This window comes from Accipiter gentilis, chromosome 11, assembly GCF_929443795.1.
Source record: "Accipiter gentilis chromosome 11, bAccGen1.1, whole genome shotgun sequence".
Taxonomy (NCBI): Eukaryota; Metazoa; Chordata; class Aves; order Accipitriformes; family Accipitridae; genus Astur; species Astur gentilis.
In genome coordinates, this window is record NC_064890.1 from 635,061 (window position 1) to 662,608 (window position 27,548).

The 27,548-nt window shown below is 46.1% G+C and overlaps 1 protein-coding gene across 15 annotated transcripts in view; it reads left to right on the forward strand.

The window, feature by feature from the left end:
* Positions 1-27,548, forward strand: part of SHANK3 (SH3 and multiple ankyrin repeat domains 3) — a 383,319-nt gene that overhangs the window by 250,244 nt on the left and 105,527 nt on the right. For 13 of the 15 annotated variants that reach the window (XM_049813564.1, XM_049813569.1, XM_049813567.1 and 10 more), the window contains 2 exons: positions 9,063-9,179; positions 11,833-11,908. In XM_049813564.1, the coding sequence (XP_049669521.1) occupies positions 9,063-9,179; positions 11,833-11,908 (193 nt within the window). The remainder of the gene's footprint in view (positions 1-9,062; positions 9,180-11,832; positions 11,909-27,548) is intronic. The other 2 variants (XM_049813570.1, XM_049813571.1) reach the window with 1 other exon arrangement.

A 27,548-nucleotide genomic window follows, 5' to 3' on the forward strand; every position in this document is an offset into this window, starting at 1 on the left:
GAGAGGAGGTGCTGGCTGTAGGCTCTAAATGGAATAATTCTGAATTCTGCATCTCTCTTGTTTCAGCAAAGCACTACTCTGCACATAGTGGACTCAAGCTTACCTGTAACTTATTCCAAAATTCTTGACAGAAGTCAGTCCTTTTTGTTGCCGTCTGAATGCTTGACCACAGGCTGGCTGTTTCCAGCTCTGTAAAGTTTCTGCTGGTCTGTTGATGCTATGTGAGTTGCTGTAGTTAGTGTCTCCTGATAATTTTTGTTTCAGGCTGATTTATGTTGTACTCATTCCTGGCACTGTCTTTGATACTAGCTCAGACGAGTTAGTGAGTTAGAATTTCTGACTTTTTTTAAGCAACTGTGTTATTCTTAGTTGCTAATATCTTCTGGCACTGTTTTGTACTATGCACTTCCCATTGTTTCTGTAGCTCAACAGGCTTAAAAGAAATGGATACAAATCCTTTCTATATCTAGTTCCCTGCTTTTCTTAGTTAACTTTTTTGTTTCTTATCTTCTGGAACTTGCAACAAATGTTTGTCCCGCTTCAGGCTGCTGGGCAGATGCTGAATGGTAGAGGCCTCTTAATTAGGTGCCCGTCGTCAGAGCTGGCTGGACAGTCTGAATCACAACATGTATGTGTGTGAAAAATGCCCTCAAAGTTTGCTCCAGGAAGCTTCTTGGTTCAGGCAGCTCAAGTTCACATTCGAGGGGTCCAAGTCGGAGGCCATCGGTAGTGTTCGTCTTGCCATTAAGCATGCGGGGAACCCGGGTAGCGCGGGTGGTCCTGCTGGGGCCGGGTATCTCGCTGTAAAGCGTAGAGCACTGGTTAAGGTTCGGTTTCCCTTAGGCAACCTAGATCTCCTCTGTAACTTTGTAATCGGTTTGTGATATGTGCTCCAAAGGTGAAACATGATACAGCATTGCTGTTAAGTTCCAGGTGACCCATTTCAATAATATCAAAATTAGCAACCAAATCAAATAATCAAGTTCTTAGTGGGTTTAACATGTACCTCAAGATCGATGTCAGTCTTTCATGCCATAACTACAAGAGTCGTCCCAACTTGTCCTTGAAACACTTGCCACTGACTCAGCTTTCTTCTGCTCCTCAGTTACTTGCTCTGTGTTCCAAGGCTTACTGAAATTCGAGAGAGATCATCAGTGAGATCCTTAAAAGATCCTGGCTAAGAACTCTTACCTAGAATTGCTAATTTTAAGGTATTCATCTCTCATAGTTGTTGTTCAGCATCTTCTGTAGTTACCACTAGAATAAAAACTACATAGTCAGTATGCATCATCTTTTCTCTGTATGAGGGGAAAAAAAAAGAAGTCTTGCTTAAAGAGTTTAGCCTTAACTGCGTTATTTTTCATTATAATAGACAAACACCACTGCCAGGATATAAAGACCAGTAAGTCTGATTTTTTTTTTTTTTCCATCTTGCAAATTAGTGAAAACTAGAATAAAGCAGTATTTTATTGACTCTTCCTTATTGTAAAACCTTGTTAGGGGGAAGCCCACTAGATGTCCTACAAGTCTTTGAAGTAGTCAACAAGCACTGGGACAAGGATTGATGTAGTGTACGAGGGCTGTCAAAAAGCTGTTAAGTAGGCTTTCTCAAAATCTGCTTTAAAAAAAACAAACAACAAACTTGTTGAAAGATAAAAAGCAAAGGATATAAATAAGTACGCAAGTTTTACAGCAGATGGAGATTGCCAGTGGTAGGCCACAAGACTTTCCAGATGAAGAGAGAATGAATTAAAAAGAGAGGCACATGTGGGGAGATTGTCAGGAGAATACAATGGGAGTCTGAGAAAGTATGGAGAAGCTGAGTGATTCATTGTTTGTCTAAACATGAGAATTAATGGACAGTCAATGAAATTAGGCAGCAAGGTTAATGCCACAAAATGAGCTATCTCCACACAGCACGCAGTTGTGGATCTTATTGCTGCAGTTAGTGCAGATTAAAGGCTCCCAAGGAGATTAGGCAAATCCATGGAGGTTGTGTTCCTTAAGTTTAGTGGTGTAATGATTCTGATATTCCCGCTGCTGAGGGGAAAAAAATTAAGCCTATTCTAGCACATTCTTTGTTCAGAGCATCTGCACTGACCACTGCTGTTTGCCAGTTCTCCTTCTGCAGCAGGAGTGTAATATTTGAGGGTCGGCAGACAGAAACACAAATGATCCTCCCCAGGCTTGCTGTCGTTGTAATTCCTGCGTTACTTGCAGTGTCACCACCCTACTGAGGTACCCAGTGCATGCCCCTGTCTCCAGAATCTCCATTCTCCGTAGCTGGCACCAAGTTCCAGGTTGGTTGTGCTGTCAGTGGGTTTCCTTGCTTGGCAATGAGCTTTTGCAGGGGGACAAATCTCACTTGCCAGCTTCCCCTCTTTGTTCTTTGTGATCCCCTCTCTTGGCTGGGTGTTGGGACGGCACTCTTCAAGGAGCAGCTTGTCACAGAGGCATGATTCCTTCATGGGAAGACTGCTTTCCGCTCTCTGTGGGACTACTGAATATCATTTCAGGGCCTCTTCAGCAGGATGTCAGATTTCTTGCATCATTGCACACCGAGCAGTGTGAACATATGTGCTCTTGGATGTCTGTCACCATATAGCTTCTGTTAAAGTGACCCTGTCCATCAGTGAGGTCATAACAGAGCCTGCTATGGCCATCTGGCACTTCCCTACCCATGCTAAAGCCTGCACCTCTAAAAATAGACCGAGTACCAGAATCTGAGAAAGAGCTTGAATTCCCATTATGTACCTTACTTTGACTCTGATGGTGCTGACTACTACTTGAAGGTCTAGTTAAGCTAAGCCTTTAGGTCAGGACCCAAGAAAATTAGATGCTGTGGGTAAAAGAGCATACTCCAGAGGCACTCCTATTTTTTTGTTTTGCCAGAAGACCAGACACACTTCATTTATAAGGTATACCCCCCTCAGATAGCTTTAGCCATGTCTGCATCTGCGTACTCTGAACTCCAGAAAGGACATTACAGGCTTTGATTAAGATCCAGCTCATAGCCAGAACTTCAGTGCAGGCTGCCCTGAGGGTTGTGGGCACTAAAATGACCACAGGTCTGGCCACAGTCCTATCTTCAGTGTGATCCTTTTGACTCTGGAGCCCTTACTCTACTAGAAACACCTGATTTTTAGTGTGACTGTTCCTCTCCGTGGTACCATCTTCATGCTGGGGACAGATTCATAGGAGGTTTGCGGTTCTGTCCATGTGCACAGGGAGAAAGGATTCAGCCCGTTGGCGTGAGTCAGCACCGGGCGTGCTTCAGTGAGCTGGGTCATCTGCATGGAAGGTTTCTGCAGGCATCTTTCCTTGGAAGACATGGGGACATTGACTCTGTCTGCAGAGGGCAAGGATGAGAAGCATAAATATGACTGAAGTGCTTTTGTCCCATAAGAGTCATGCAGTTGGCAGGTGCAGAGATGGTTGTGTACTTCGCATAAAGCGAATCTACATCCCATGTAGATTCAGTGGTATAAAAGGGAGATGTTGCATCCTCTGGAGAGTAGCTCCTGCCATACACCTCAGTGAAGAGCTTTGCTCTGTCTTCTCAAGAACTTCCTCGTGTGTTCCTCATGTGTCTGGGGAGACAGCTGTCTCCTCCTCAGCATTAGGCAAAGCCCAGTGGCCAGCAGGGCCTTCGCGGTTTCATGGCAGGCAGCTCTTCAGTGCTGTAATGGATGAACAGCTCTCTCCTCTGCTTCACCTGGTGCAGGTTTCACTGGTCTCAGCGAGGACGCTTTTATTCTAGCTTCTTGTTGTTCAGACACAGGAGAAGGAAGCCCCTCTCTGTCTCAGTGCTGTTCTATGCAGAACTTCAGGGTCTGTGCGACTCTTGGGCCACATCAACCTGTTGTGCAGCATGAAGGCCAAGATGGTAAAAGGGTGAAGCAGTGTCAAGCACTGCCGTGCCATTTGCTGAACCCTAGAGATCTGGGAAGGTAGGAAAAACACATGAATGTGTAAACAAGATGCAGCTCGGTGACAATTCTGCGCAGTCCCATAGAGACGCTTCAGCTGTGTTACTGGTGTAGTTGCCCTGGTTTCAGACTGCGCATCGGTGGGAGGGTAGCCCTCAATGGGAAGCTCTCCGATGAAAATTTGTTCATGTTTCACATACATTGCGAACCGCGGAGAAGGAGCATACCAAGTGTGTGCTGTGCCTGCCCGCTGCAGCCCCTGAGCAGCTTTGCCCAGTTTCCATTGCTCACAACACCACTGTCCCTGTAATGGCGGGGCGGTAAGTTGTGCGGGTGTTGGGAGCGAAAACGCCTGTGCAGGGCTGTGCTGAGGAATTTGTTCCCCTGTGGTATCAGCAGAGCCATGGTCCCCGTAACAGGGAGGTGGCTCCCAGTGCTTCACGTGCCATGCAGATGGCTCCTGTCCCTGGAGGGGAGTAGGGTCCGGAGGGAGGTGACGTGTGCCAGGCAGCAGGTGGATTTGCGGCAAAGTAGCGCAGGCTGTCAGTACCGAAGGTGTTTGCGTGGGTCTTCACACTCGGGTAGGGTCCTTGCACTTCCAAGTCCCCCCTTCACTGTGCGTGGTCAGGAACCCAAACCGACGTGCACTGGGTTATGGCTCTGAGGCCTCCTGCTGCTGGCCTTCTGGACAGCAAGGAGATGGCATCGCTCAGGTCCCCATCTCTCCTAGCACGGAGGTGTTGGTGCAGGATGGGCAGGCTTTACCCTAGGATTTGGCTGTGGAAACCATTGGCACAAATGGTCTTCTCTGGAGGTAACTAGCAGCTTGTGAGAGTTCCTGATCCTCATAGACTTGTTTTATATCTAAAAAAAACCCACAAACAAAACAACAAACCAGAAGAAGAAAATCTCTACCGGGATTGTGTTGTCATCCTGCCTCCCCTGGCACGGCGGAGTTGTGGCCCTCTCCCAAGGGACACATCCTGCTGATGAGTTCATGGCGGCAGTGTCTCCAGAGCAAGCAGTTTGCTTGGGGAGCTGCAACTGTGCCTCCCCCAACATGTTGTGGCCTCTGAGGGGGCTGTGGATGAGGACTGCCTACCCCAAGCACCTCGGCCCCGCGCTGGAGGAAGGCAGATTTGGACAGAGTACCCACACGCACCCAACGAGGGCTTTGGGCTCAGTCAGAAACAACTACAGCTGCCTAGATGGCACTTCTGGAAATACATGTGGATAAATCCACATGGAATAGCTGTGGAGACCTTCTCCAGGACATAATCTCCTTGGACCCTGCTCTGCTGTGTTTGTTGCTTGGGTGTTGTGGCTTTAACTGATCTCCCCAGTCCTCTCAGGCTGACAGCCTGGCCATTAAGTCCCCGTGAGAGGTAATGCACAGATGCTGCTCTCTGACTCATAGTTAGTTGAGAATAGACTTTCATTTTATTTGCATTTTTTCAGTTACAGATAAACTAAAAACTCTAACAAGCATAATTGTATTGCAAGTATAACTCATAAATTAAGGGCAAGAGGGACTAATACAATTATGTCCTCTGTGCATTCATGTAACGCAGGCCAAGGTTTCACCAAATGTTTCACATCTTGTATGAAAATTGTTGTATGAAACTAAGAATGATACAGCAAGGCTTCTAAAATTATTCACTCTCAGAGAAAAGTTGTATTTGAACTTTATAGGGTAAAAATCAGTCATGGGGAAAGCATAAATTAGTTAACCATTCTGCATAAAACACAGTAATACCGCAAATCACTAAGCAAATACATTCTTGGGCTTTTCTCTGTTTTCAGTCAGCAGATCCAGGTGCCGCAGGGACATGAATTGGTTTGTCCTCCTGGCAGCCCTGTGAGAAGGGGAAGAGCCATACTTCAAGGGTTTCCATGCTTTCTTGCACTTGAAATAAGGCTCAAGGCTGCAGCAGGCAGAGCCCCTGCCTGAACAGGACCCACTGCTGCCATGGGAGCACTGGCCAGTGGTCGCCGCAGCTGGCACCAGAGGTGATGCGCTCCAGCGTCTCACCTGCTCTGGCTCCTTCTCTGTGTGGAGGAGCATCAGGCTCCTCTCTGGTCTCAGGCACTGCATGTCCTTCCCTCTCTCAGCATAGTTCAGCATTTCTTCTTCTGAAATAATTCCCTTTCTCTTCATCGCCGGCACTCTGAGGCTGCCCCAGCTAGATTGGCTGCCTGGCACAGAGCCTGGAAGAGGCTTTAATTGTCATGGCATCTTTCTCATCAGCCTACTCTGAGTCAGGTGCTCTAGAGCATGGTTTGGGACGCGTGGGTGAAATCCACAATGGGCAGCAGTGCACCGGCTGCCCATGCTGGGGAGGGCAGCAGGGAATGGGGGGGCGGCAGCGCTTCACTTGCTCCAGGGCTGAGACACGGCTTCCCGGGTGTGCTGTGGCACCACAGCTCTCCCACCAAACCCCTTCCCAGCTTTGGAGGGTTCTGCCTGTGGTCCTGGTGCTGGCTGTACCCACAGAGCAGCGCAGCTCTCCCTTGGCACTGAGAACAGCGTCAGCCAGGCTCATGGTCCAGCCACTGCAAGAGGGTGAGACCACCCACCACTTGTCTTCACTGAGAGCATCAGCTGCATAGGGTGTCTCTTCCAGAGTGACGAGACAGTTCAAAAAGCAATGAATCGGTACTCCCGTACTGAGACAGGGCACCTGCGAGCCTCTTCCATGGGTGTGTTGGCACAAGAAGTGTCCGTGTACTTGAGAAGGCACAAATATGGACCCTAGCCTTCTCCATTCCTGAGACCCTATCTCCTCTGACTTGCATGTTACTGCTTTTAGTTGGCATTTCAGCTTAGAAGATAGAATCTATTAAACTGTCTTTCTTGGCTAGCACAGAGTCTAACTGGTATCTCCCTCCCTCAATTCCTGATCTGCCTGATGGCTCTATGGTTTTCTGTGACCTTGACCTCTCAGGTGGTTTGATGTGGCTCTTGGATGATAACCGTAACGTCCATGCTGCTGCATCAAATGATTAAAGATATCAGTTTCCGAAAAATGACTCGTCATTCTTCACCCAGTGCTGCGGTGCAGGCAGCCACCGTGCTGGCCCAAAGGGCATGCAGCCGGTGGCATTGGGGAAGGTGCTTGCTGGAGCATGTTGGCTGCAAAGTCCAGTCCTTTGTTTGGCTGGCGTGGGGTGCTTCTGCCTGTTCACCTCTGAGGATGCCTGCTGTTAAGGTGCTTGTTGTGATGCAGGAGCAGTCGGTCAAAAATAGATCGTGAAATTGCTGCCAATAATTAGAAGTGCGTAAATCTTGCATTTAATAAGATTAAATTGAATTAAATTAAATTCTAAATAGTATTTAGAAATACAATTCCAACATTCTGTAGGGACAAAAAGGCATAATTTCACATTCTAAAAGAGTTATTTTTTTCTATTTGCAACCCAATGTTGGTGCCTGAGAGAAGATAAGATGGGGAAAATCCGGGTGCTGGAGGGTGCATGGGAATGGCACCCAAGCTTCTTGTCAGTCCACTCTGGCCCAGCAGGGCTCTCTGTCCAGTCAGTGTGTGAGACCTGCTTCTCGCCCAGAACCTTTTCATTGGCACGTCCAGAATGCTCTTGGCCAGCCTTGGGATGTTAATATTCCTGTATTTTTACCTAATGTATTAGGCAGACTTACCTAGAAAGAATTGCCTGTTAAAAACATTACAAAAGCACTTTACAGGTGGTCTACAGAGCAGCTTGGGTACAGCCTGTACCCCATCCACATGTTCCTCCTGGTTTCCAGGCCATAGTTTTCCAGCATTCTGTATTCCCTCTTCCTGCTTCCCTGCTTGTGCCTGTCTTTCTGGGCTGGCTGTGTTGCTCTCTGTGTCTGGATGAGCCCCTGCCACCCTGTGGGCACAGCCCGTCCCACCGGGCTGCCCTGGTGTCCTCTTGCTCTCTCTTCTCTAAATATAGAGCCTCCCTCTCCACACCTAGCTCCAAGTGATTCGCTCCTCTCCATCCATCAGCCTCAGTCCCTGGTGCCTCTGTGACGGCTCCATTAAGCACGCGCTCAGCAGCAGCTATATTTAGGAGTCAGGAAGAGAACGAGCCTTTGGGCTGCGGACAGCCCATAAATCCAGCTCCCGTCACCAAATCACCATTCTTTTATCTGGAATGAGATCAATAGAGGTGTTTGCAGATGAGGTACAAGTGTCTGTGCATGCGTGGAGGGAGGCAGGAGAGGAGGAGGAGGCGGCAGAGTAGAGTGGAGAAGAGGGACGAGAAGGGACTGAAGCACAGACACATGGGGCCGGGGGGAGCAGGACTTACTAAAGGCAGGAGCAAGGGGAGAAGCGAGGTGGGAGGAGAGGGTGCCTGTCTGAAGAGGGTTTGCTGTGCTGCAGGAGCACCATGCTCCCTCCCTCCCAGGGGTCTGAGGGGACGGCAGGGGTGTCTCACTGAAGAGTGTCTTCACATGCCATGAGGCGGAGAGGGTGGACGTGCTCGCCATCATTGTCGTGACCTGCTGGGGATGTGCCGTGCCAGCACCTCCACGGGAGCCCTCCTTCCTTCCCTCTCCCATCTACCCCTCTCCCGCTTTTCGTACATCCGTATCAGGTTGGAAAGAGTTGTGGGTGGCAACCTGTTCACAGGCACAACAAACAAGGCTTGTCTCAATGTTTTAGGTATTTTTTAGGCCTCTGCTGTCTTGCCTCATTCACCAGTGGGAACCGTTGCAGGATCCCCTCTGCCTAGTTCTGTGCATGGCGTGCAGGCAGAACTGGAGCGGGAGGTTGCTCTCTGCTGCTGTCTGGGCGCTCCTGCAGCAGCGGGGAAGGAGCCGGTGTGCGGTGCAGGTGCTTCCCCGACAGCATGTCAACCCCTCTTGAGAACACACGGTGCCTCTTTTTCCTTATGGCCACAGTGTGCTTTGGTTGTACTGCTGGGGGTAGAGTCCGGTATCCCTGCCTGACTCGGAGCTGACAACCCTCTGCCTCCACGGAGGATGGTGAGCAAGGTGAGAAGCTACCTCAGATGATCCAGGCAAAAGGGTTATCCCCTTTAACTCTTTGTGGTGCGTTTCTGTGCTGATCAGTCCTTAACATTTCTGTTTCTTGGTGTAGCGTGTCTTTTTGCCAGTAAGATTAATTCCTTGGTTCTTTGAGACAGTTTTTCCTAGGACAGCAGGGACAGGACTCAGTGGACGACCACCTAATCGGAAGATTCATGGGGAGCCATCAGCCCCCCTTGCACCATCGGGCGCCAAGAAATCTCCCTCCGGATTAGGTAAACACATTAGGTGATGCACAGCAGCGAGGCTGGAATAGCACATTGGATCACAAGGGGCTGCTCCCTGCACGGCAATGTCCCCTAAACACTCCTAAGCCACAGCACTGCGAGGGCTGGGCTGCACCTCACCTCGGATGAGGCGTCCTTGTCCTCGCTGCCTGCGTGGGCTTGCTGGCGGGGTTGCTGTGCACTCGCTTCTTTTGGGGGGTATTGCCAGAGCACCTGCCTTAATCTCTGTGATGCTGCATGTCCCATGCACTGGGGTCTCACCGTTTTGATCACGTGCCCCTCAGTAAAAAAAAATTTTTGAGCACACACCACCCGTACACATATATTTACTTATGAATTATATACCTGTACTACTCTGCTGATGTACTACGTGCACTTTAAAGCACATGCACAAATAGAAAATAAAAAATAGTGAGATAAATATGGAATAAAAACTGTTTTAAAAACTTTTAAAAATTTTATTAAAGGTACAATAAATGTTTTCTTCCTGCACCCCAGTGGATTGCCTTGTGTGCCCCACTTCGGAGACCGCTGCCATAGGAAGGAGAGCCAGAACTATAAAGCGTAGAGTGTTATTCTGGGGAGAACAAGTGCCAGAATGCCAGGGCTGTTCTTCAGCTCTTCTGAGAAAGAAAGGAAAAAGCTAAAAAAAACCAAAGCAAACATGCAAGAGGAGCAGAAAACCCAAGAATCGGGGGGGCGGAGGAGGGGGGGAGGCTGTGTTTTCAATAGTATAAACAAGTACTGTATTTGGTGATTTTACTTCTAAACTTTGGTAAAGTTAATTGTTCTTTCAACCTTACAGCAAGCGTGTTTTTTGTGCGAAATGGAGGTTGGTGCTGAGCGTGAGGTTCTCTGAGACCAGGACATCTGTGCTAAAGTGTGTACCTTCTACCCCATGCAGAGGCACCTTTGGGTTTGGGAGGCTACAGCCAAATCTCTGGAAGCAGTGTCTGGTAGTGGAGGGCAGCTAGTGCCTGTCAGGGAGGCGTGAGAGGCAGGACAGCGTGTTGGTGGAGTGACATGGCGGCTGCTGCTGTTGCCTTGAGGGCTGTCATCTGTCCTCAGGGTGGGAAACAGGCGTTGCAGCTGCTGTGGCAGTGTTTCCCTCTGCCAGCAGCGATGGTTTCGTGTGATTGTGAGACCAGGATGAAGGGTTTGAAAGGGCATCCTGTCCTGAGCTTAAAACAAAGTTCATTGAATTGACAGTGCTGTAATAACAGTAAAAACTGCCCCTCTGCTTTTCCAGCCCCTTCCCACTGGCTGTTGCCATTCTGAATTCCAACGCAGGTAAAAACAAATGTTTATTTTGCATCGTTACTGCTTTGGGTGCAGACAGTTTGTGTGCCCACTGAAGAAAAAAGGTGAGTCTCTTCTATACTTTGCTCTTTATTTCCTCTCCTATTCATCCCCTTTATTAATTTCCTCTATATGACTGCCCTAGTTAGCATGCTTAAAGACCTGCTGACTTTAAACCAGACCAACAGCCTACCTGGTGGTGTAGCCAGTCGTGCAGTGAGCAGCACCAAGGGCTTCAAAAGAAAGTGGTGGCAAAGTAGAGAAGTGGAGTTACCTGATTGTTTGGAGTCCCATCACCCTACTGTAGCCATGGGTGAGTTGGTTCAATGTAACATACTCAGTTGGGTTAGTGTGAGGACCCAGTTGCTTTCTGCAGGGTGAGTATGCAACAGTGATCCTGGGTCATGCAATAAATTTGGGGTTGGTAGTGTGATGCAAATTCATTCTGTGTTACAAGAATGGTAGCTGGGAGTGTCTGGCTTAAATTCTTTTACATCTCCCTGTCACGTCTCCTCTTAAGCCATTAGCTGCAGACTGTATTCCAGATGTCTACAGTGGCCTCTCTGTCCCCTTAGCCATGAGTCAGGCTGCCTTCCTTCAGCATCCAGCAACCTGGAGGCCCTGGCATCTCTTTTGTTGTTGGCTTCACAGGTCAGGCTGGCAGGTTCTCTGGCTTTTTCACACATCTGAGGCAGCAAGTAGCCTCCTGAGTTGTTACATCCTAAAGGGGAGATTGGGTCCAACAAGTATAGCCTGAAATACTTGCTGCCCTGACTTTGGCCAAAGTGCTGTTGGGCATGGTACCAGTGGTTAATAGATGAGTGTAACAGAAGTCTCTCTGGGTTCCCAGCTTTCCTTCCTCATAATTCCTGTGCACCTGGAGAGCTCAGTGACCACGGGGTGAGAAGGAAGGCTAACCAGGACTATTACCATCTCTTCTGTGGGAACTGCATCCCTCCGCGCAGAGGCGTGCAAGGTTGATGTGGCCAAACAGAACAGGGGAAGGAATCTGGCTGCTGCCTTGGGACATGGAGTGTGTGTTGCCTTACCAGCGTCGATACTCCTCTTTGGCACCGCTTTGGAGTCTTGATGAAATTTGATGACTTGATGTGGTTTAGAAGTTTTGGTGAAGAGATCTTGCATTCACAGAAGGTGTTTGTGTGCATATGGGACTGTACACAAGCATGCATGGGACTGATCACATTGACACGTGTCTGCACACAGATTATTGTGTGTTGATAAACGCTTGCATGAAAGTGTTTGTATACATGTAGGGGAAGCAGAGACAATGGAGAAGTGTTCCTTTAACTCTCAGCTTTGCGATGTGTCTTTTTTCTTGTAGAAACCAGAGAAGACAGAACAAAGCGTCTCTTCCGACATTATACTGTGGGCTCTTACGACAATTTCACCTCTCACAGGTAAGCATCAGCATCTTTGCTTTGTGATTATGAGGAGATTCATTTCCATGCAAAAAGTATCTCCTTTTCCTGACAGAGCAGTATACGTTGTTTTAATTTCACAGGAAGGAAACTTTTCTGGTTGTTTTGGTCAATTCAGTTGTAGTCTAAATTACATCCTAGATAAGGCTTAGGTGAATAAAATTCTGAAGCTGCAGGGCAGTCTGGCTCATGTTCCAGTTGAGGAACAAACGTTCTGGAGAATTTTTGGTGTGCTCTGGCAACTGAGGAACATGCGTTGAATGCAGATACAGAGTTACAGGTTTGCTCTGAAGGGGAAAAGAGGATGCTGTTGTGCAGGGGATGGCATGAAGACAGCTGTCGCTCCAGCCTGCCCGCAGTACTGAACATGCTGCTGGGACTACAGGGGTGTTCAGCAGGGCTGTTCTGGTAAATGGCAATTAAGCGTACTCACCTCAGCGTGGAGACTGACCTTTGGAAAGACGGTCAAACTCAACAGGGAGTCAATCCTGAAAGCAGGGGTGATGTTGCTGGTTTTTGCTTAGTCTTGAGTGCCTATGGCTGGTGGGCGTGTTTGTAGGAGGCTGGGCTGTAGGAATGGGTCTGCTGGTTGGATTCAGGAACATGCTTTGGGCACTGGGGTCTGTGTTTGAGGGATAAATGTAGGGTTACTCTGTGGGACACGATCTCTGCTTGCAGTCGGGCTTTAGTGCTTTTAAAAACTATTGGTCATTAAAGTAATTGGATGGGCTTTTTTGCTTGTGATGTGAGAGGAGCAAATTGTGAGAATTCATTATATAAAACCTAAGTTATCCTGAAGTCTTGAAGCTTACCCACAAAGCAGTGAATGTGTACTGGTTTACTGAGCTTCTTATCCTAAATCTGTCTCCGTGGGTCTGAGCACTTTTTACTCAAAATAATGTGTGTAACTTGTTTTGATTTTCAAAAATCCTGTGACACACTTCTTCAGGGCTGTTTATATTCTTAACTGATCGTGGGGCGAAAGAGAAAATGCTGCTATGACTCAGAAAACAGTAAAGAAGAAAAACAGGGGGAAAACTGTCCATTTCCACCATGGCCAAGTGCTATAGGGAACCCCTAGAAGGTCTGTGCTGGGTTCACTGGTTGCTCTTGGTCTTAAGGGCAGGAAATAGGTCAAAATTTGCAGATGAGTCAGAATTGCATTCCTTAAGCAAAAGAAGAGTAGGCGGATGGTACTGCATCAAGCTGGGTTGATAAATAGTGTGATAGTAAAATAAATTTATTTTGGCACATGCAAGATAACACACACCAGAAGAAACACTGTGAGGTACTCTTGCCCATTAAAGATTTTTCAGCTCTTCGTAGTTGCTTAGGAATAAAGATCTGTCATCACTGTGACATCACAGTAAAAACATCTTCTTTAGCACTGAGATGTTAAAAAAACCAGACCAAAGAGTAGGTCAGAAAATACAACTAAAGCAGTTGTGAAGGAGGGCCACTGGTGACACTGGGTGTGGATGATAAAACAGCAGCTGAACACCACCACAGAAAACCAGAAAGTAATGCATATGGGAAGAAAACCAGTAGGAGTATTTCATATGCAGTGGAGGTGTTGGACTGACTTCTGCTCAGCAACAAGATTTAGGGATTCCAGGCCAAACCTGCAAAAGCAGATTGAATTTTTGGAATTGTTAGGAAAGCAGAAAAGAACAAAATAGAAAACGTAATTATGAATATCTTTGTATGAATCTGTACTATAACCACATCTTGAAACCTGCCTGCAGTTTTGGTCTTTCAGACCAAAGTAATACTTGAAAAGTTGGTAGAGAAGACTAATAGGTGCTAAAACCTGTGAAACATCTTCCATTAGAGGTTAGACTAAAAAGACTGAACCTCTCAAGCTTTGAAAATGATGCTGAAGGAGAAGGGGTTTGGTAGAAGTCCATAAATGAGTGATACGGAAAAGGTGAACCAGAGGTAGTTGATCGCTGTGTCTTCCCATAAAAGAACATGAGGTACTGAATGGAACAAGTATGTGGTTCTTCATCTAATGTGCAACTAACCTGTGTGACTCCTTGCTAAGTGACACAGTGAGTGCTAAAAACTGACAGGGGTTCAGAAAGCAGCGGGACAAATCTGAGGAAGAAAAATCATTTGCAGGCTTCTGAATATGAAGAGACTAGCTCTGACTCAAGGACTCGCTTATCATCCAGCAGTGGAGGTCAGGAGCGTGTGGTGGGGAGGCATCGCTGTGTTCTTGCTCTGTTCTTCTTTCCTCGTTCTCGTTGTGTTCCGACTCTCAGCTGTTGCTGGGAAGTTGGGAGGACGGCTGGCCTGACCTGGTATGGCTGCTGCTGGGAGCTGTGGGTGAGGTGGGCTTTTTTCTGAAGCCCAAAGGGACGTTTGCCAGCCCTACAGGAGCAGATTTCAAGGCATGGCCTTCTCCTTGATGTCTTTGTGGCTGCTGAAATGGCCAACACTGGTCCTATTCCTGGACTCTGAAGTCTGCACTCCATGATGGAGGAAGCCTGGGCATCTGACCCGAATGTCTCAAGAGCAGACTTTAGCCTCTTCAGAGATCTGCACAGAAAAATCCAATGCGATGCCATCCTGGAGAGAAGTGTCCAAGAGCACTAGTTGATACTGCAGGACAACCTCCTCCAAGCTCAGGAATAGCCCATCCTGACAAGTAGGAAATCGGGCAGGGGCAGCAGGAGGCCTGTGGGGATGCACAGTGAGCTCCTCGCTGAACTCAGACACAAGAAGGAAGTGTACAAGGGGTGAGAGAAGTGACCTGGGAGGCATACCGAGACACTGCCAACTCCTGCAGGGATGGGGTTAGTCCATGGGGCCTGATAAAATGCACACACGAGTGCTGAGGGAGCTGGCTGGTGGCATTGCCAGGTCACTCTTGATCATCTTTGAAAGATCATGGTGATCAGGAGAGGTTCCTGATGACTGGAAGAAAGCAAACGTCACTCCTGTCTTCAAGAAGGGCAAGGAAGAGTGTGAGGAACTGCAGGCTGTCAGTCTCACCTTGATCCCTGGGAAGGTGATGGAGCATCTAACCCTGGAAACCATTTCCAAACACGTGAAGGGCAAGATGGTGATTGGGAGTAGCCAGCCTAGATTTGTGAAGGAGAAATCCCACTTAACCAAGCCGACAGCTTTCTACAATGAAGTGACTAGCTTGTTGGATGAGGGGAGAGCAGTGGGTGCTGTTAATGTTGACTTGGCAAGGCTTTTGACACTGTCTCATGTAAGGCCTTCGTAGATGAGCTGACGAAGTATGGTTACGTAAGTGGAGAGCATGGTGCATTGAAAACTGTCTGAATGACCAGGCCCAGAGGGTCGTGATCAGTGGCACAAAGTCCAGCTGGAGGCCAGTCATTAGTGGAGTACCCCAGGGGTCAGAACTGTTCTACATCTTCCTTAATGACCTGGGGCAGAGTGAACCCTCAGCAAGTTTGCAGCCAGTACAAAACTGGGAGGAGTGGCTGATACACCAGTTGTGTGTGCTGCCATCCAGAGGGACCTGGCCAGGCTGGAGAAACGAGCAGAGAGGAACCTCATGAAGGTCAGCCAAGGGAAGTGCAGAGTCCTGAATCTGGGGAGCCTCCAACTGTGGAGATATTCAAAACTTGACTGACCATGGTCACAGAATCATAGAATGGTTTGAGTTGGAAGGGACCTTTAAAGGTCATCTAGTCCAACCCCCCTGCAGTGAACAGGAACACCTTCAACTAGATCAGGTTGCTCAGAGCCCTGTCCAGCCTGACCTTGAATGTTTCCAGAGATGGGGCATCGACCACCTCTCTGGGCAACCTGGTTCTGGGCATGCTGCTTGAGCGAGGAGGTTGGACGAGGTGATCTCATGAGTCCCCTTCCAAGCTCAGCAGTTCTTTGAGTTTCCTAACTGGCAGATGTAGACCAGATGCAGGTTTTGAGTCCTCTTGTTGAGCTACATCTCCACAGGAATAAACCTACTCTTTGGATTGTTATTTCCAGAATTGCACATTATGTGATGTCTGCTCCCAGAATCCCTTGCCAACTCAGGCCCCTTGTTCAGACCCTTTCCTTCAGGCCAGTTTATTTTCTGTGTAAGGCAAAACAAAAACCATACTAAGAGAAAGGTGCTCGCCCTGTGGTCTGTGGGCCATGTGTTGCTGCAAAGGAGCCCATCTTGCCTCTGGCTTGTTCCTGTTTCCCCTGCAGTCTGGGAGAAATCCCCTCCACTGCCATACACATGCCACAGAGGTAGTTGTCTGTATAAAGAGCCTGTGTCAAGGAGGAGGGTGCTGGGAAAAATGGTGGAATGGAGTCGTTTTCCACAGGTGAATAAGTAGCTGTCCCATCTGTCTTCTAACTTAGTCTCCAGGGTCCCTCATGAAAGAGGGCAGCTGGGAGCAAAGTGCATGGATTGTTCTGGTGGTGGCAGTTTTGCTCAGAGTGGCCCCATTTCCCCAGAATTGACTGGCAGAGAAGGGGGAGGAGGTCGTGTGTACTTGTGTGCCTTTAGCTGAATCCTTAGCCAAGAGCAAGAACCTATCTTTCCACCCTGAAGTCCTCCAGGACTACGTGTCAGGAGGATGTAAAGCCTCTTCTGGACCTAATCTTCTATGTCTTCTTGCAGATCATGGTCCAGTTGGTCTTGGCATTCCCAGGCAGTTGACACATGCAAAGTACTGATAAACTGGACTGCTCTGCTAAAGTATGACTGGGATCTGCTGGGATCACAGTAACAGTGCTGACACTGGCTGTGAAAACTTGGGGTTTCAACAGATGTTGGTGGGTTGAATTGGAACAGATTGGAGGATTTTAGCTGCATCCCCATAGTATGGTGTGTAGTCATGCAACATAAAAGCATGAGGACAGCCACTTGGGAGCACGCTACAGGTCCTTCAGGCCGGTATGGTGTGTTACACGGTGGCCAATGGCAGGTGCTTCGTGCAGTTATGAGAACAGAATAAGCAACCCAAAATATTATTCCTGCCTGCAGCAGTTTTCTGTTCAGAATCTTCTTGAGCTAGAGGCAATGTCTTTGTATTTAATAGCCTTTAATGAATCGCTATTCTGTTAATTTGCCCAATGACATGCAACTCAGGTGCTTTTACTCTCTCTCTCCTGAAATGGGGTTGGCTTTGGTGGAGACAGTGAGACAGTGGTGGTGGTGAACAGTGGGGTGCTGTGTCTTCTGCTCCTGCTGTGTAAAAATACTTACAGTGTTGTGACAGAAAATGAGAAGGAAGTTTCTTAAAGCATATATATGTGCTCGTCATTCGTTCATAGGCTGCTCTGAGTGCAAAAGTGAAAGAGCCTCACTATTCAGTTAGGGAAAACTGGTGTGAGGTAGAACAAGTGGCTGCCTTTGTTACCTTCCTCAGGACCACACACTGGCCTTGCCAAAGCCTGTGCAGCACCCACAGCCCCTGTCTGCAGGGGTGGGTGATGTGAGCAGCGCTGCTGGAGCCATCAGCCACCCATCCAGCAAAAGACATCCCACGGTAGAGGCACCAGGCAGTTGCAGAAGCACCGTATCAGCAGAAGCTTCTCTGCTCTGTTTGCTGGAGTTCAAAATGTGACTATTGCTAAAGCATGGAGGTGGCATTGGTGACCGGGCTTGCAGCATGGGACTGAGCATAGGGGAGTGGTGCCATCAGGGGTGCGAGTGGGTGTTTTGTCAGCGTTACAGGATGGAAGTGGAGTTTGGACTCGATAGCAGGCAGCTTGTGGACGTGGGGTGGCGGTCAGGAATGTGGTATGAGGATTCATATGGTGGGTTTAGGATCACCTTAATAAATAGGATAAACAAAGTGGATTTTTTCCTATTTTTAAAATATTAAATATGTGGGCCAATAGATTCCTTGAGAGCAGAAATTAAGAGCTAACTAAGGTGCTGGAAGATCACTGCAGCAGATCAATTAACACGATTTGCAGGAGTGCATATTCCATCATCTCTGACTTCACTGGAGGTCTCAAACATGGGAGAAGATTAACATAATGACAATGTTTGAGGAACAGCTTAAAAGTACTTGAGAAAATTACACACAAGTGACTTTAGATTTCAGGGCAAGCCTTTGAAATAGTTGCAGTTTTGAATGGATGCCCTGTGCAGTAGAGCATGGAACAGCATCCACACAGTTGAATTGCAGATTTGGGTAGGGTATATAATTTAATAAGGTGAAAAGAAAGCTACATATATATGGTGGGGTATACATGAGAAGATACTAGGCTGTTTACTGAATAAAAATATTTTCTTTTGTGGAGTCAGCCTCTGGGGAAGCAATGCTTCCAAGTTGTAACTTCACTAGCACATTGCCAGTAACAGGCAGTAGGGATGAGGTCTGCTTTGGTGGAGGGTGAGGGACAGTTCTGGGGCAAGTTCCTCACCTCTCACTGGTATCGCTTTGAAGCATAACTGTAGTTAAAGAAAGAAGAAAGCACGAGGCTGCTCCGGAGTCGAGGTGTGCTGGGGTGCACCCAAGGTCACCAGAGGGCAAAGAGAGCCTTCCCCAGACCTCTGAGGATGAGGAGCAAACCTAATCTGCTCTGAAATAGGAATAAGGCAAACAGGAAGAGAAGTCTGAGCTTGTTCTTATCAGAAAGAGGCGATCACAAGGGGAATTGACTTCTCTGATGAACTATGTTAAGGGAAGAGATTAAAGTGATTCGAAATTTACTCTATAAAATTAAGAGCCCACATTCTACATGGCACAGCTGGGAAGGAAAAGAATTGGGAGCAATAGACAATTCAGGATTTATTTTTTATTATTATTCAATCACGGGGATTAGTTGACCAGGGAGAGAGATTACAACTGTGAGTATTCACAAGCCATCTGGGTGGTCTTCCCCTTAGAAGAGAGGAAAAACATGAAATCTCTAAGCAGGGATTTCTGTGCCCTTAAATGCTGTGACTGGCCAAATATGTCGGTACACAGAATTACAGAATAATTTAGGTTGGAAGGGATGTCTGGAGGTTTCTAGCACAACTGGTTGCTCAGAGCAGGGCCAGCTAGATCAGGTTGCTATGCATGTCTCCAAGGTTGGAGGTCCCACAGCCCCCTTGGACCCATGTCCCAGTCTTTGTTTCCAGGATGAAAAAGTTTTCTGTATATGTCATTATAATTTCTTGTGTTTCAGTTTGTGTCCATTGCCTCTTGTTCCATCCCTGTGCGCCTCCAAGAGTCTCTTTCTTTCTTCAATACAGCCTCCCATGAGGTAGTTGCAGGTGGCAAAGAGGTGTCCACCGTCTCTCCTCCAAGCTGACAAAGCCCAGCACTCGGCCTCCCATCTGCTCAGTTGGACTGAGTGAGCAAATCAGTAATGTAAGTGATTGGTAAAATCACCTAGAAATCATTGGGACTGCACCAATAATGCTATTTCTCCTTTCCCCCAACACTCAAGAGAGTGGTACCTATGTTTGCCGTGCAGAGGTGCAGTTCAGTGGCTGCTGTTTCCTTCTTTTTGATAGATCCTGTTCAAGGGTCATCCCTCTAGGCAGTATGGTCATAGCTTGTACTACCCCATCGATACCGGCATCTTTGCCTGCATCAGGCACTGGGATCTCCCATCCCCTGAGCACCTCCTCTGCACGTTGGTTTCCTGAGGCTGTACATGCCTCCAGGGAGGCAGTGGACATGTACAAACAAAGAGCTGATTCCCATTCTTCCAGACAGGACCAAGTAAAAGGAGTTGCTCTGGATTTCCTTGAGCTGTTTCATGGCTGTGTGTAGCTCTGAGACAACTTCCTTTAGTATTTTCAATTCTGCAGTTTATTTATTGGCTGTTCCTGCTTCATCAGTCCCCAGTGCGCTGTTGGTTTAGGATCAGTATTAAAGCGTGCTGAGCAAGTGGAACCCTCCCCGATTTCTGGTCCTGCAAGTTACCATCTAGGAGGCAAGCAGCAGGCAGGGAGCTGGAAAGTGCATCATCTTTTTCTGTCGTTCTGCCTAGTTGTGACTAATTAGCAAGCCCGGAGAGAAGCAGTGTTGCAGGCAGGGCTCAGCAAGGAGCACAGAAGAAGCCTAGGTAATGGCCTTGCAGGGCAGGGCGTTGAAAATACCGCTGCAAAAGGAGTTTCATGCTTAGAAACGAAGAGGGGGAATGAATCTTTGATAAATGTATTGTGCAACTCGAGCTGCTGGAAGATGGTGGCAGCTGATCTGGAGAGGTCCCTGCTTTTGGTGTATTGCAGGAAATGGGGCTTCCTAGCGGCAAGCCCATCTAGTTGCAAAAAGGTAGTTTGCACTGGGGTAGTGCAACCTTCATTTCTATAGCAACAAAAGTGTGGAGGGAGAAATGAAATCTCTTCTTGAAAAGGCTTCTGTGTAATCCCACTTGTCAAATTAACATGCCTTCAAAATAGTCTTTTAAGATCTTTTGGTCAACAGTATCTTTTGGGACCACTTACCTCTTTTACAGAGAGTTTTGATGATCTTAAAGGTCTTTTCCAACCTAAATGATTCAGTGATTGTATAAGAACATGAAATGGTAAAAAGTTAACTCCCCCCAATCCCGTGCTTTCCCGCAGCAGTCCTTGTGCTTGGGTCTTGTGCCAGACTGCTCAGCTCTTTCTGAAATTCAGTATTTCAGAATTGGTGGGTAATAGGAGGCTTTGCGGCCTGTTTTACACAAGAAATAGGACCAGGTAATGATGTAATGAATTGATTGAAGCAGAGTGCAGCCAGCCAGCATGAGATGTTAAGAAAGGTGCCCAAGCTGAACAGCTCCAGCCTTCAGAGCTGCTTATTAATGGTTAAAGGAACATTGGAAAGGGGAACTGTTTACTAAACCCCATTCATTGTCTTTAAAAAATATTCAGGAAAACTGGTTAGCAGTTTGAAAAGCAGGTCCTGGGAAACTGTACAAACACTCTGTCCAAAAATTATTTGTTAGGTGCAGAAAAGTTAGTGGGGTTTCCCTTTGTTTTTCCTTCCTTTTTGCAGCTAAGCAAATGATGCTGTGCACAACATGACTGCTGTGAATGTCGCTGTAGGTGAAATGCTGGAGCAAAGGGCTTATGGTGGGGTGGTGGGAGGGACAGCATTCACCATCGTCAGTATTTGGCAGAAGACTTGGTCAAAGGAGTCCTGTTTTCTGCAGTGTATTTGCAATAGGTTTTTGTCAGGTAATGTATAGAATACAACCAGACCTTGAAAAAAGGGACAACTGGTAGAGCTGTTGGTCACTAAATGGCTCATCTGAGATTAAAGTCTCTCTGGCTCCAGCTGTCTCTTGGATTGAAAGTCTTTGAAGCACATACCTGCTTAGCAATGGATTCCTGTAAGGCATTCTACTCCGAGAGGCTTTGCAGTCATGTGGGTAGCTTTCGGCAAGCATCAGCAGGGCAGCAGCTGATGACACATATAAGATGTTAGGAAATAGGAAAGAAATAGAAAGTCTACTAAAAATAGCGTTATACTTCTATGTAAATCCATGGTTTGACAGTCTCTTATTTGCAGTTGTAGCTTAACCATCCGAGTAAGAAGAATTAGAATAGGTTCAGAGGCAACCAACAAGGGTGACCCAAAGCACGGACCACTTTTCATTTGAGGAAAGGTTAAATAGGCTGGAACTCTTCAGCCTGGGGAAGAGATGCCTGAGGAAGATTTTGACAGAGTTTTATGAAATCATGAGTAGGCAAGGAGAAGGTGAATATGGAACAATAGTGATTTCTCAGTACAAAGGAATGAGGTGGCACTCTGTGGAATTAGCAAGCAGCAAGATTAAAATAAAACAAAGTACTTTGGCACACTGCAGGTGATTAAATTGTAGAATTTATTCCTGCTGCATGTTGTGGAGGCCAAAAATATAAATGGATTCAAAATGAGAGTACAGAATTACTGAAGAGGAAATTTGTGACCAAGAAACTTTGTGACCTGTTCAGGAGCTTGAGATGAGGAATGTGGTTACTGGCTTACAGAAGCAGGGAAGGTATCACATGGGTGGATCACTGGTCTTTTATTCTGTTTCTTATACTTTTTCTTTTGCTGTTTGTTACTGACCATTACTCATGAAAGGATGCTGGTGTCACTGAACCCCTACTCTTCTGCCAGTATCCCTCTCCTTGTATTCTGGGTTACAAAAGGACATCAGGTGGAAGGAATTGGCCTCCCTCTGTACTTTAACATTGAGTGCAATTGAATACTCAAGACTAACTTTAAAAAAAACAAGAAACCACCAACCACAAAAAGTCACAAATTCCATAGAGGGTATTTTCTTGTTCCATCTTGCTAGGTGGAAGAATAAAACACGTTAGACCATGTTGAAGCCTTTTCATTTCTTCTCAGCCACATTTAGAGATGAATGACTGACTTGGTTCTTTGAACATTTTACAACCATTAAATTCAGTTGTTTTTCTTCCATGGTGAAGTTCTTTGGTTGGTCTTTGAAAACTTTATTTTCCTACTAACCATTTGGAGTCTTTGAGCAAGGTGTAGATCTTTTCTCTGATACTGCACTTTGTGTAGTAGTTTTCTCCCATCTACTGAGAGGCTTTTGTCATCTGTCATTAGTAGAGAAATTCATCTTGTGTAACTTCAGACAGTTCAGTACCTGTCTACCTGACCTTATCGTCAAAGTCCTCTTTATAGTATGCAGTAGCAAAAGGGGACTTGCAGGGTGCAATTAATTTCCATCTAAAACAATCATTTAAGTCAGATGAATCATGGCCTCATTGTGCATCTTTCACTTCATAGGTTATGAGGGAACCATGGGAGTACTAGTGCACATGGGGACGTGTACACCATCACTGTCAAAACTTTGGCAAGGTGCATCCTACTGTAGGCAAGTTGCTAGGTGCTGGCAACAAAAGGGCTTCATTGAACTACCCAGTTAAACCCAGTGGTTTCATGCAGAAAAATAGGATCTTCCACAGCAAAATTTATCTGACTTCAGATATGCTCCCTAACACCACATAACTCATCCCCTACAATCAGTACCTTCCCCTCTTGCACCAAGACCTGCTGCTGCTGTGATCCCTTCCCCTGTGTTGTGCCCCAGTACTGTGAATGTCTTCAGCATTGTTATTGTTCTTTACTGACTTGGAGACTTAAAGGAGCAGAAGAGAAACCCACAGCCCCTCTGTTAACTTCAGCTCCCCAAAGTGTTTAAGCATTGGGGCAGGCATCATCCTCCCCTTTTCTGGACAAGAACACTTGCTTGATGAGGGACAGAAGACATTGCAAGTGCCCTCAGTGAGTCACTGCAAATACTGCAAATTTGTAGGCAGGATGCGAATTCAGAATCATCTTGACGGATAGAAACTATTGTTTGAAAATGCTTAGATGCAATTCAGTAAGGAGAAAAGCAAATTACCACAGTTGCAGAAAAGTAAACAGCTGCAGAAATGCAGGAAAGAGAAGAATGGAGGAAAGGTTCAGAAGCTATAGTGAATCCTATACTGAACATCAATTAGCAATATCAAAATGTTGTAAAAAACAAAGATAATGGGATATTCAAATAGAAGTCCAGCAAATGTTCTCCTTAGCTTAGCACAGTTACAGTATAAATTGAGGTGCTATGCTGAGCGAGTGCATGGTAACAGTCTTCAAATGCATAATTTAAACTGCAGAGGTGGGAATAAACTCTGCACCATGCCTTTTTGAATAGGACAAGAGGTAATCAGCAACAATCACAGCAAACAAAATTTTTGCTAGGCAGTAGTAGAAAATTTCTAATCATAAGGGTAGCATAGCATTAGAAAAGATTGTCTAGGTAGTTATTTAAAGGTCTTTCAATGGAAAATAAATAATATTTTAGACAAACATCTGTTAGGAATGTTTTTGTATAATTGATTCTGCACTGGGGCAAGCCTTCTTAAAATCACTTGCAATCTGGGGTTTCTGTGATTTTATTATCATTCCTGTGCTAAATGTCGATGATCCTTCATCGAGTGTTCTCCTGACGGATGGGGCTCCAGGCTGCGTGTGTCGCTGCAAGCCTTGGTAGCTATTCTTTGTGTGTCATGAGGAAAGGGAAACAAAAGTATTCCTTCAACATGACCGACTGCAAGTTATTTGCACTTATTTCCAGAAAGCAATTAAAAGCAGGTATTACAGGAGATTGTCATATTTCTCTGAGCTGTATCATTATCTACAGAAACTAGAATAATGAAAAATACTGCACATTCTTATAATATCTTCTTAGTGAATTTTGGTGGATTTTTCTTTTGATTAGAGTCTGCTGGTTCTTATTCTTCCAGGCAGAAGATAATCAGATCATTAAAAACAAATGAAATAAAAAAAAAAGGTGTCAAACGTTCTTTCCTCTAGCACTTCTTCAACTCACAGTAGTTAAGTTAAATAGGTAAGAATTACCAAAAATGTTTTCTGTTTTGATAAAATATGAGGGAGAAGGGGCAATTACATTTAATTTGACTTCCTGTGTATAACAGCCCATTAAATTTTACCAAGGTGTTGTATTTGATTACAAAGACTTTTGGTAGACTAAAACATTAGTATATGTATTCACAAGACTAAACTGCTCCTTGCCTGGAAAGCCCTTCCACAGTTAGGGGATTTAACAGATACAGTTTTCCAGCAGAGGACTAGCATCATAAGATGCAAAGGAAGTGAAAACACCTGGATTTTTTGCCAGTGTAATTTGGGAGATTATTTGTTCCCCTCTTCAAATACGGTAATTGTTTGACTCAGAGCATAAAAGCACCCTTGCATGACCTCAGAGAACCAGCTTGCCCCATCTGTTGTCTTTTATCCTGTTCTGACCAGTTTTTGTGTTTCACCTTTTCCTGAAGCAGCATCCGCAAAGGGAGGGAGCGGAAGGGAGAACGTGGGGGGTGTGAGCATTACAGATTTCAATATCAGAAGCAATCACAGCTTCCAAACAGCCTAGTTTTCCACCATAAGTAATTTAGAGAAGCAAGTAATTTAGAGAAGCAAGAGTCCACCGCTTTCTTGATACAGTGTTCAATGTTTAGTTGCCCTCTCTAGTGGGAATTCTGCCCTATTTCAAGGCTGAGTCACATCTCAAAATCTGATCTTTTTTCTCAGCATTGTTTGAAAATTCTAAAATATTGAAAGTATTTTTCTTTCAGTATGTACCTATGTATATCTAGATGCCGCTTGACCTTCTCTTTGATAGGAATAAGTCAAGCTGAATTTCACATTGTAAGACTTCCTTTGCTACTCCTGGGATTCTTTTTTTCATTGCCTTGTGGTCTCAAATGTTTTTGCATCAGTCTTGAAGACACCAGCTGGACTATTCTGGTAAAGTCATGTGTACAGAGTGAAGAGCATTTTGTTTCCACTGTATCATTTTTATAAGTCCAGAGATTGCCTTTCTTTACTTGATTGCAGTAAGAGCTAATGTTGTAGCAGTATATCCTTTTTGAATTGTTCCTTTCCAAGAATGTCTCTTATCTTGAAAACAGAGCCTGTATTTATTGATATTTTGCATTTACCTGTATTAAAAAGGGGTTTTTTTGTCCTGAGTATTTAATGACGCAGTCCGGATCACTCTGACAATCATTTCTTCTCTGCTATGGCAGCATTCTTGGTATCCTCTTCAAACTTCAAACACAAAGATCTTGACTTTCTAAATCAGGGGTTTACATTGTTATTCACAAACTGGATATACCTATTCAAAGAGTCTGTCCAATCTCTAAAATTATTTGGGATGCTTCCTGATGCCTGTGTGATCAGCTCTGGGACTGCTGCCACGCTTGTGTGACCTCAATGAAGTGGGACACAACTCTGATGTTACAGAAGTTGGACAGCTCTGGTTTAGACCACCAATTGCAATACGGATTAGGACTGGTCCTTATGGGGCTAACTGGAGACAGCTGCCCATGCGGTGTCTGCATGCTTTTGATTACATTTTTTGGAGTTTTGGTGAATGCACTTTTAGTATACTAATATGTCCTATGAGAAGGTTGCAGTGTGTGGAGTTAGTTCATGTGCAGTGGTACCAAACCCTTAAGCCACAGTACGTGATCCCTAGTGGTTGCCATTATCAGTTATATTGGGATCTTGACAAGATGCTTGACAGGATTGTCCTCACATTAACTACACCAATGAGATTCCCTATTCAATCTTCTAAATAAAGCATTCTGTTAATTTACTTAGAATTGGAGTCAGGCTGATAGTTTATAGTACTTGTGTCATTCCTGGCAGTCATTCCAGGGTCTAGAATTTCCCAAGTTTCCAGAATTTCTTAAATACTGGCATTTGTTACTGAGATAGTGCCTTAGCTGATTTCTCTAAAGCTCTTCAATGTAAAGCATTCTGGCTTCTGGATATGAAAATGCTTTATTTTAACAGGCGCTGCCTCATGATCTCTATAGAGGTGACAAGTTTTCTATTCCACCCACGTTGTTCTAGTAGATGATGACAGTGCCCTTTCTCTGTTCCAAATTCAGCACCAAAGTACCTACTGGACATTTCTGTCTTTACTATATTACAGGTCACATTTCCTCACCCACCTCAATGCTGGTCTTATGCTTGAGCCACGTCTAACTTGTAGGCAATCTCTTGCAATGGCAACACTGTAGGAGCTATGAAGAATACATGTTGAAATAGTAGATTGTAAGTGCTCTTGAAGGAGTAAGATGCTTCAAGAGAAATCATGGAGCTTGACGCTCAGCAAGTGAACAAAAATGTATTTTGCCCCATGTAACCTATGCAGATTCACTTCACTAGAGAGCTTTGTGAGACCAGATTATTTCAACATGACAATCTGACTTTGCAGCCAAAGCAGGATGTGCAGCATCGCTTGCACTCAGTTAAAATAAGAAAGGTTTCTACTACAGGTTTGTTGGCTTGTTTGTTTTAAACTGTCCTTGGGCAGATGTTTGCCAAAATCTTCTTTATGCTGGTAGTATCCTGAAGATGAAATGCAGCACGTGCTCTTGGTTTGTGGTGGCATTTTTTCTCGGATTGCATGCCTGGAGTTCAGCTGCCTGTAACTCTTCCAGTGAAGTAACTCGTGACTTGTGCTAAGATTACAGAGAAAGGTAATTCAAACCCTTGTGATACATCTGCTAGAAACACACTTTGTAAGATGCAAATCATCTAGTCAGAACAGAAGTGCTGTGATCGCTGTTTTACTGCTTGCTTACCCACGCAAGCTTGGTCTGATCACGACACGGGGGCCGTGCAGGGCTGGGGAGATGCCCCTCACACCCGCGGGTCACATCAGGCACCTGCAGCCAGCAGACACAGACTGGTGGCGTCTGCTGGCTGGGGTCCGAATACCGTCACTTTGGCAACAATGAGAGAGCTTTTAACAGTGAGGGTAATTTATTGTTAAACAGCTGAAGAATACTGTAGACTCCCTCTGTGGGGTAACCTGTCAGCGCTGGGCAGACGTGCACCTGAGCAGGGCTGACAGGGTGAAAACCTGCAGCCTGTTCGTGAGAGGAAGCTGTCCTCGGTGAAGACTCTCTGATGAAAAGCCGCCTTCCTCAAGGCAGGAGGTTGGGACCGACTAGTGACCGGGACCGTCACAGCGAGTGCCCGATGCCGGGCTCCGGACCTCATGCCGCCGTTGGCTGTGGTTGCCGGGACAAGTGCTGCTGTGGCCCCCTGGAGAGCGCAGGGCGAGCGCGAGCAGGGACGGGACGGGTCGGGGCAGAGGCCTGGGGCCACCCAGCCAGGAGCAGACCACGTCGGTACTGAGGCCTCTAGTGCTAGAGGTGGTC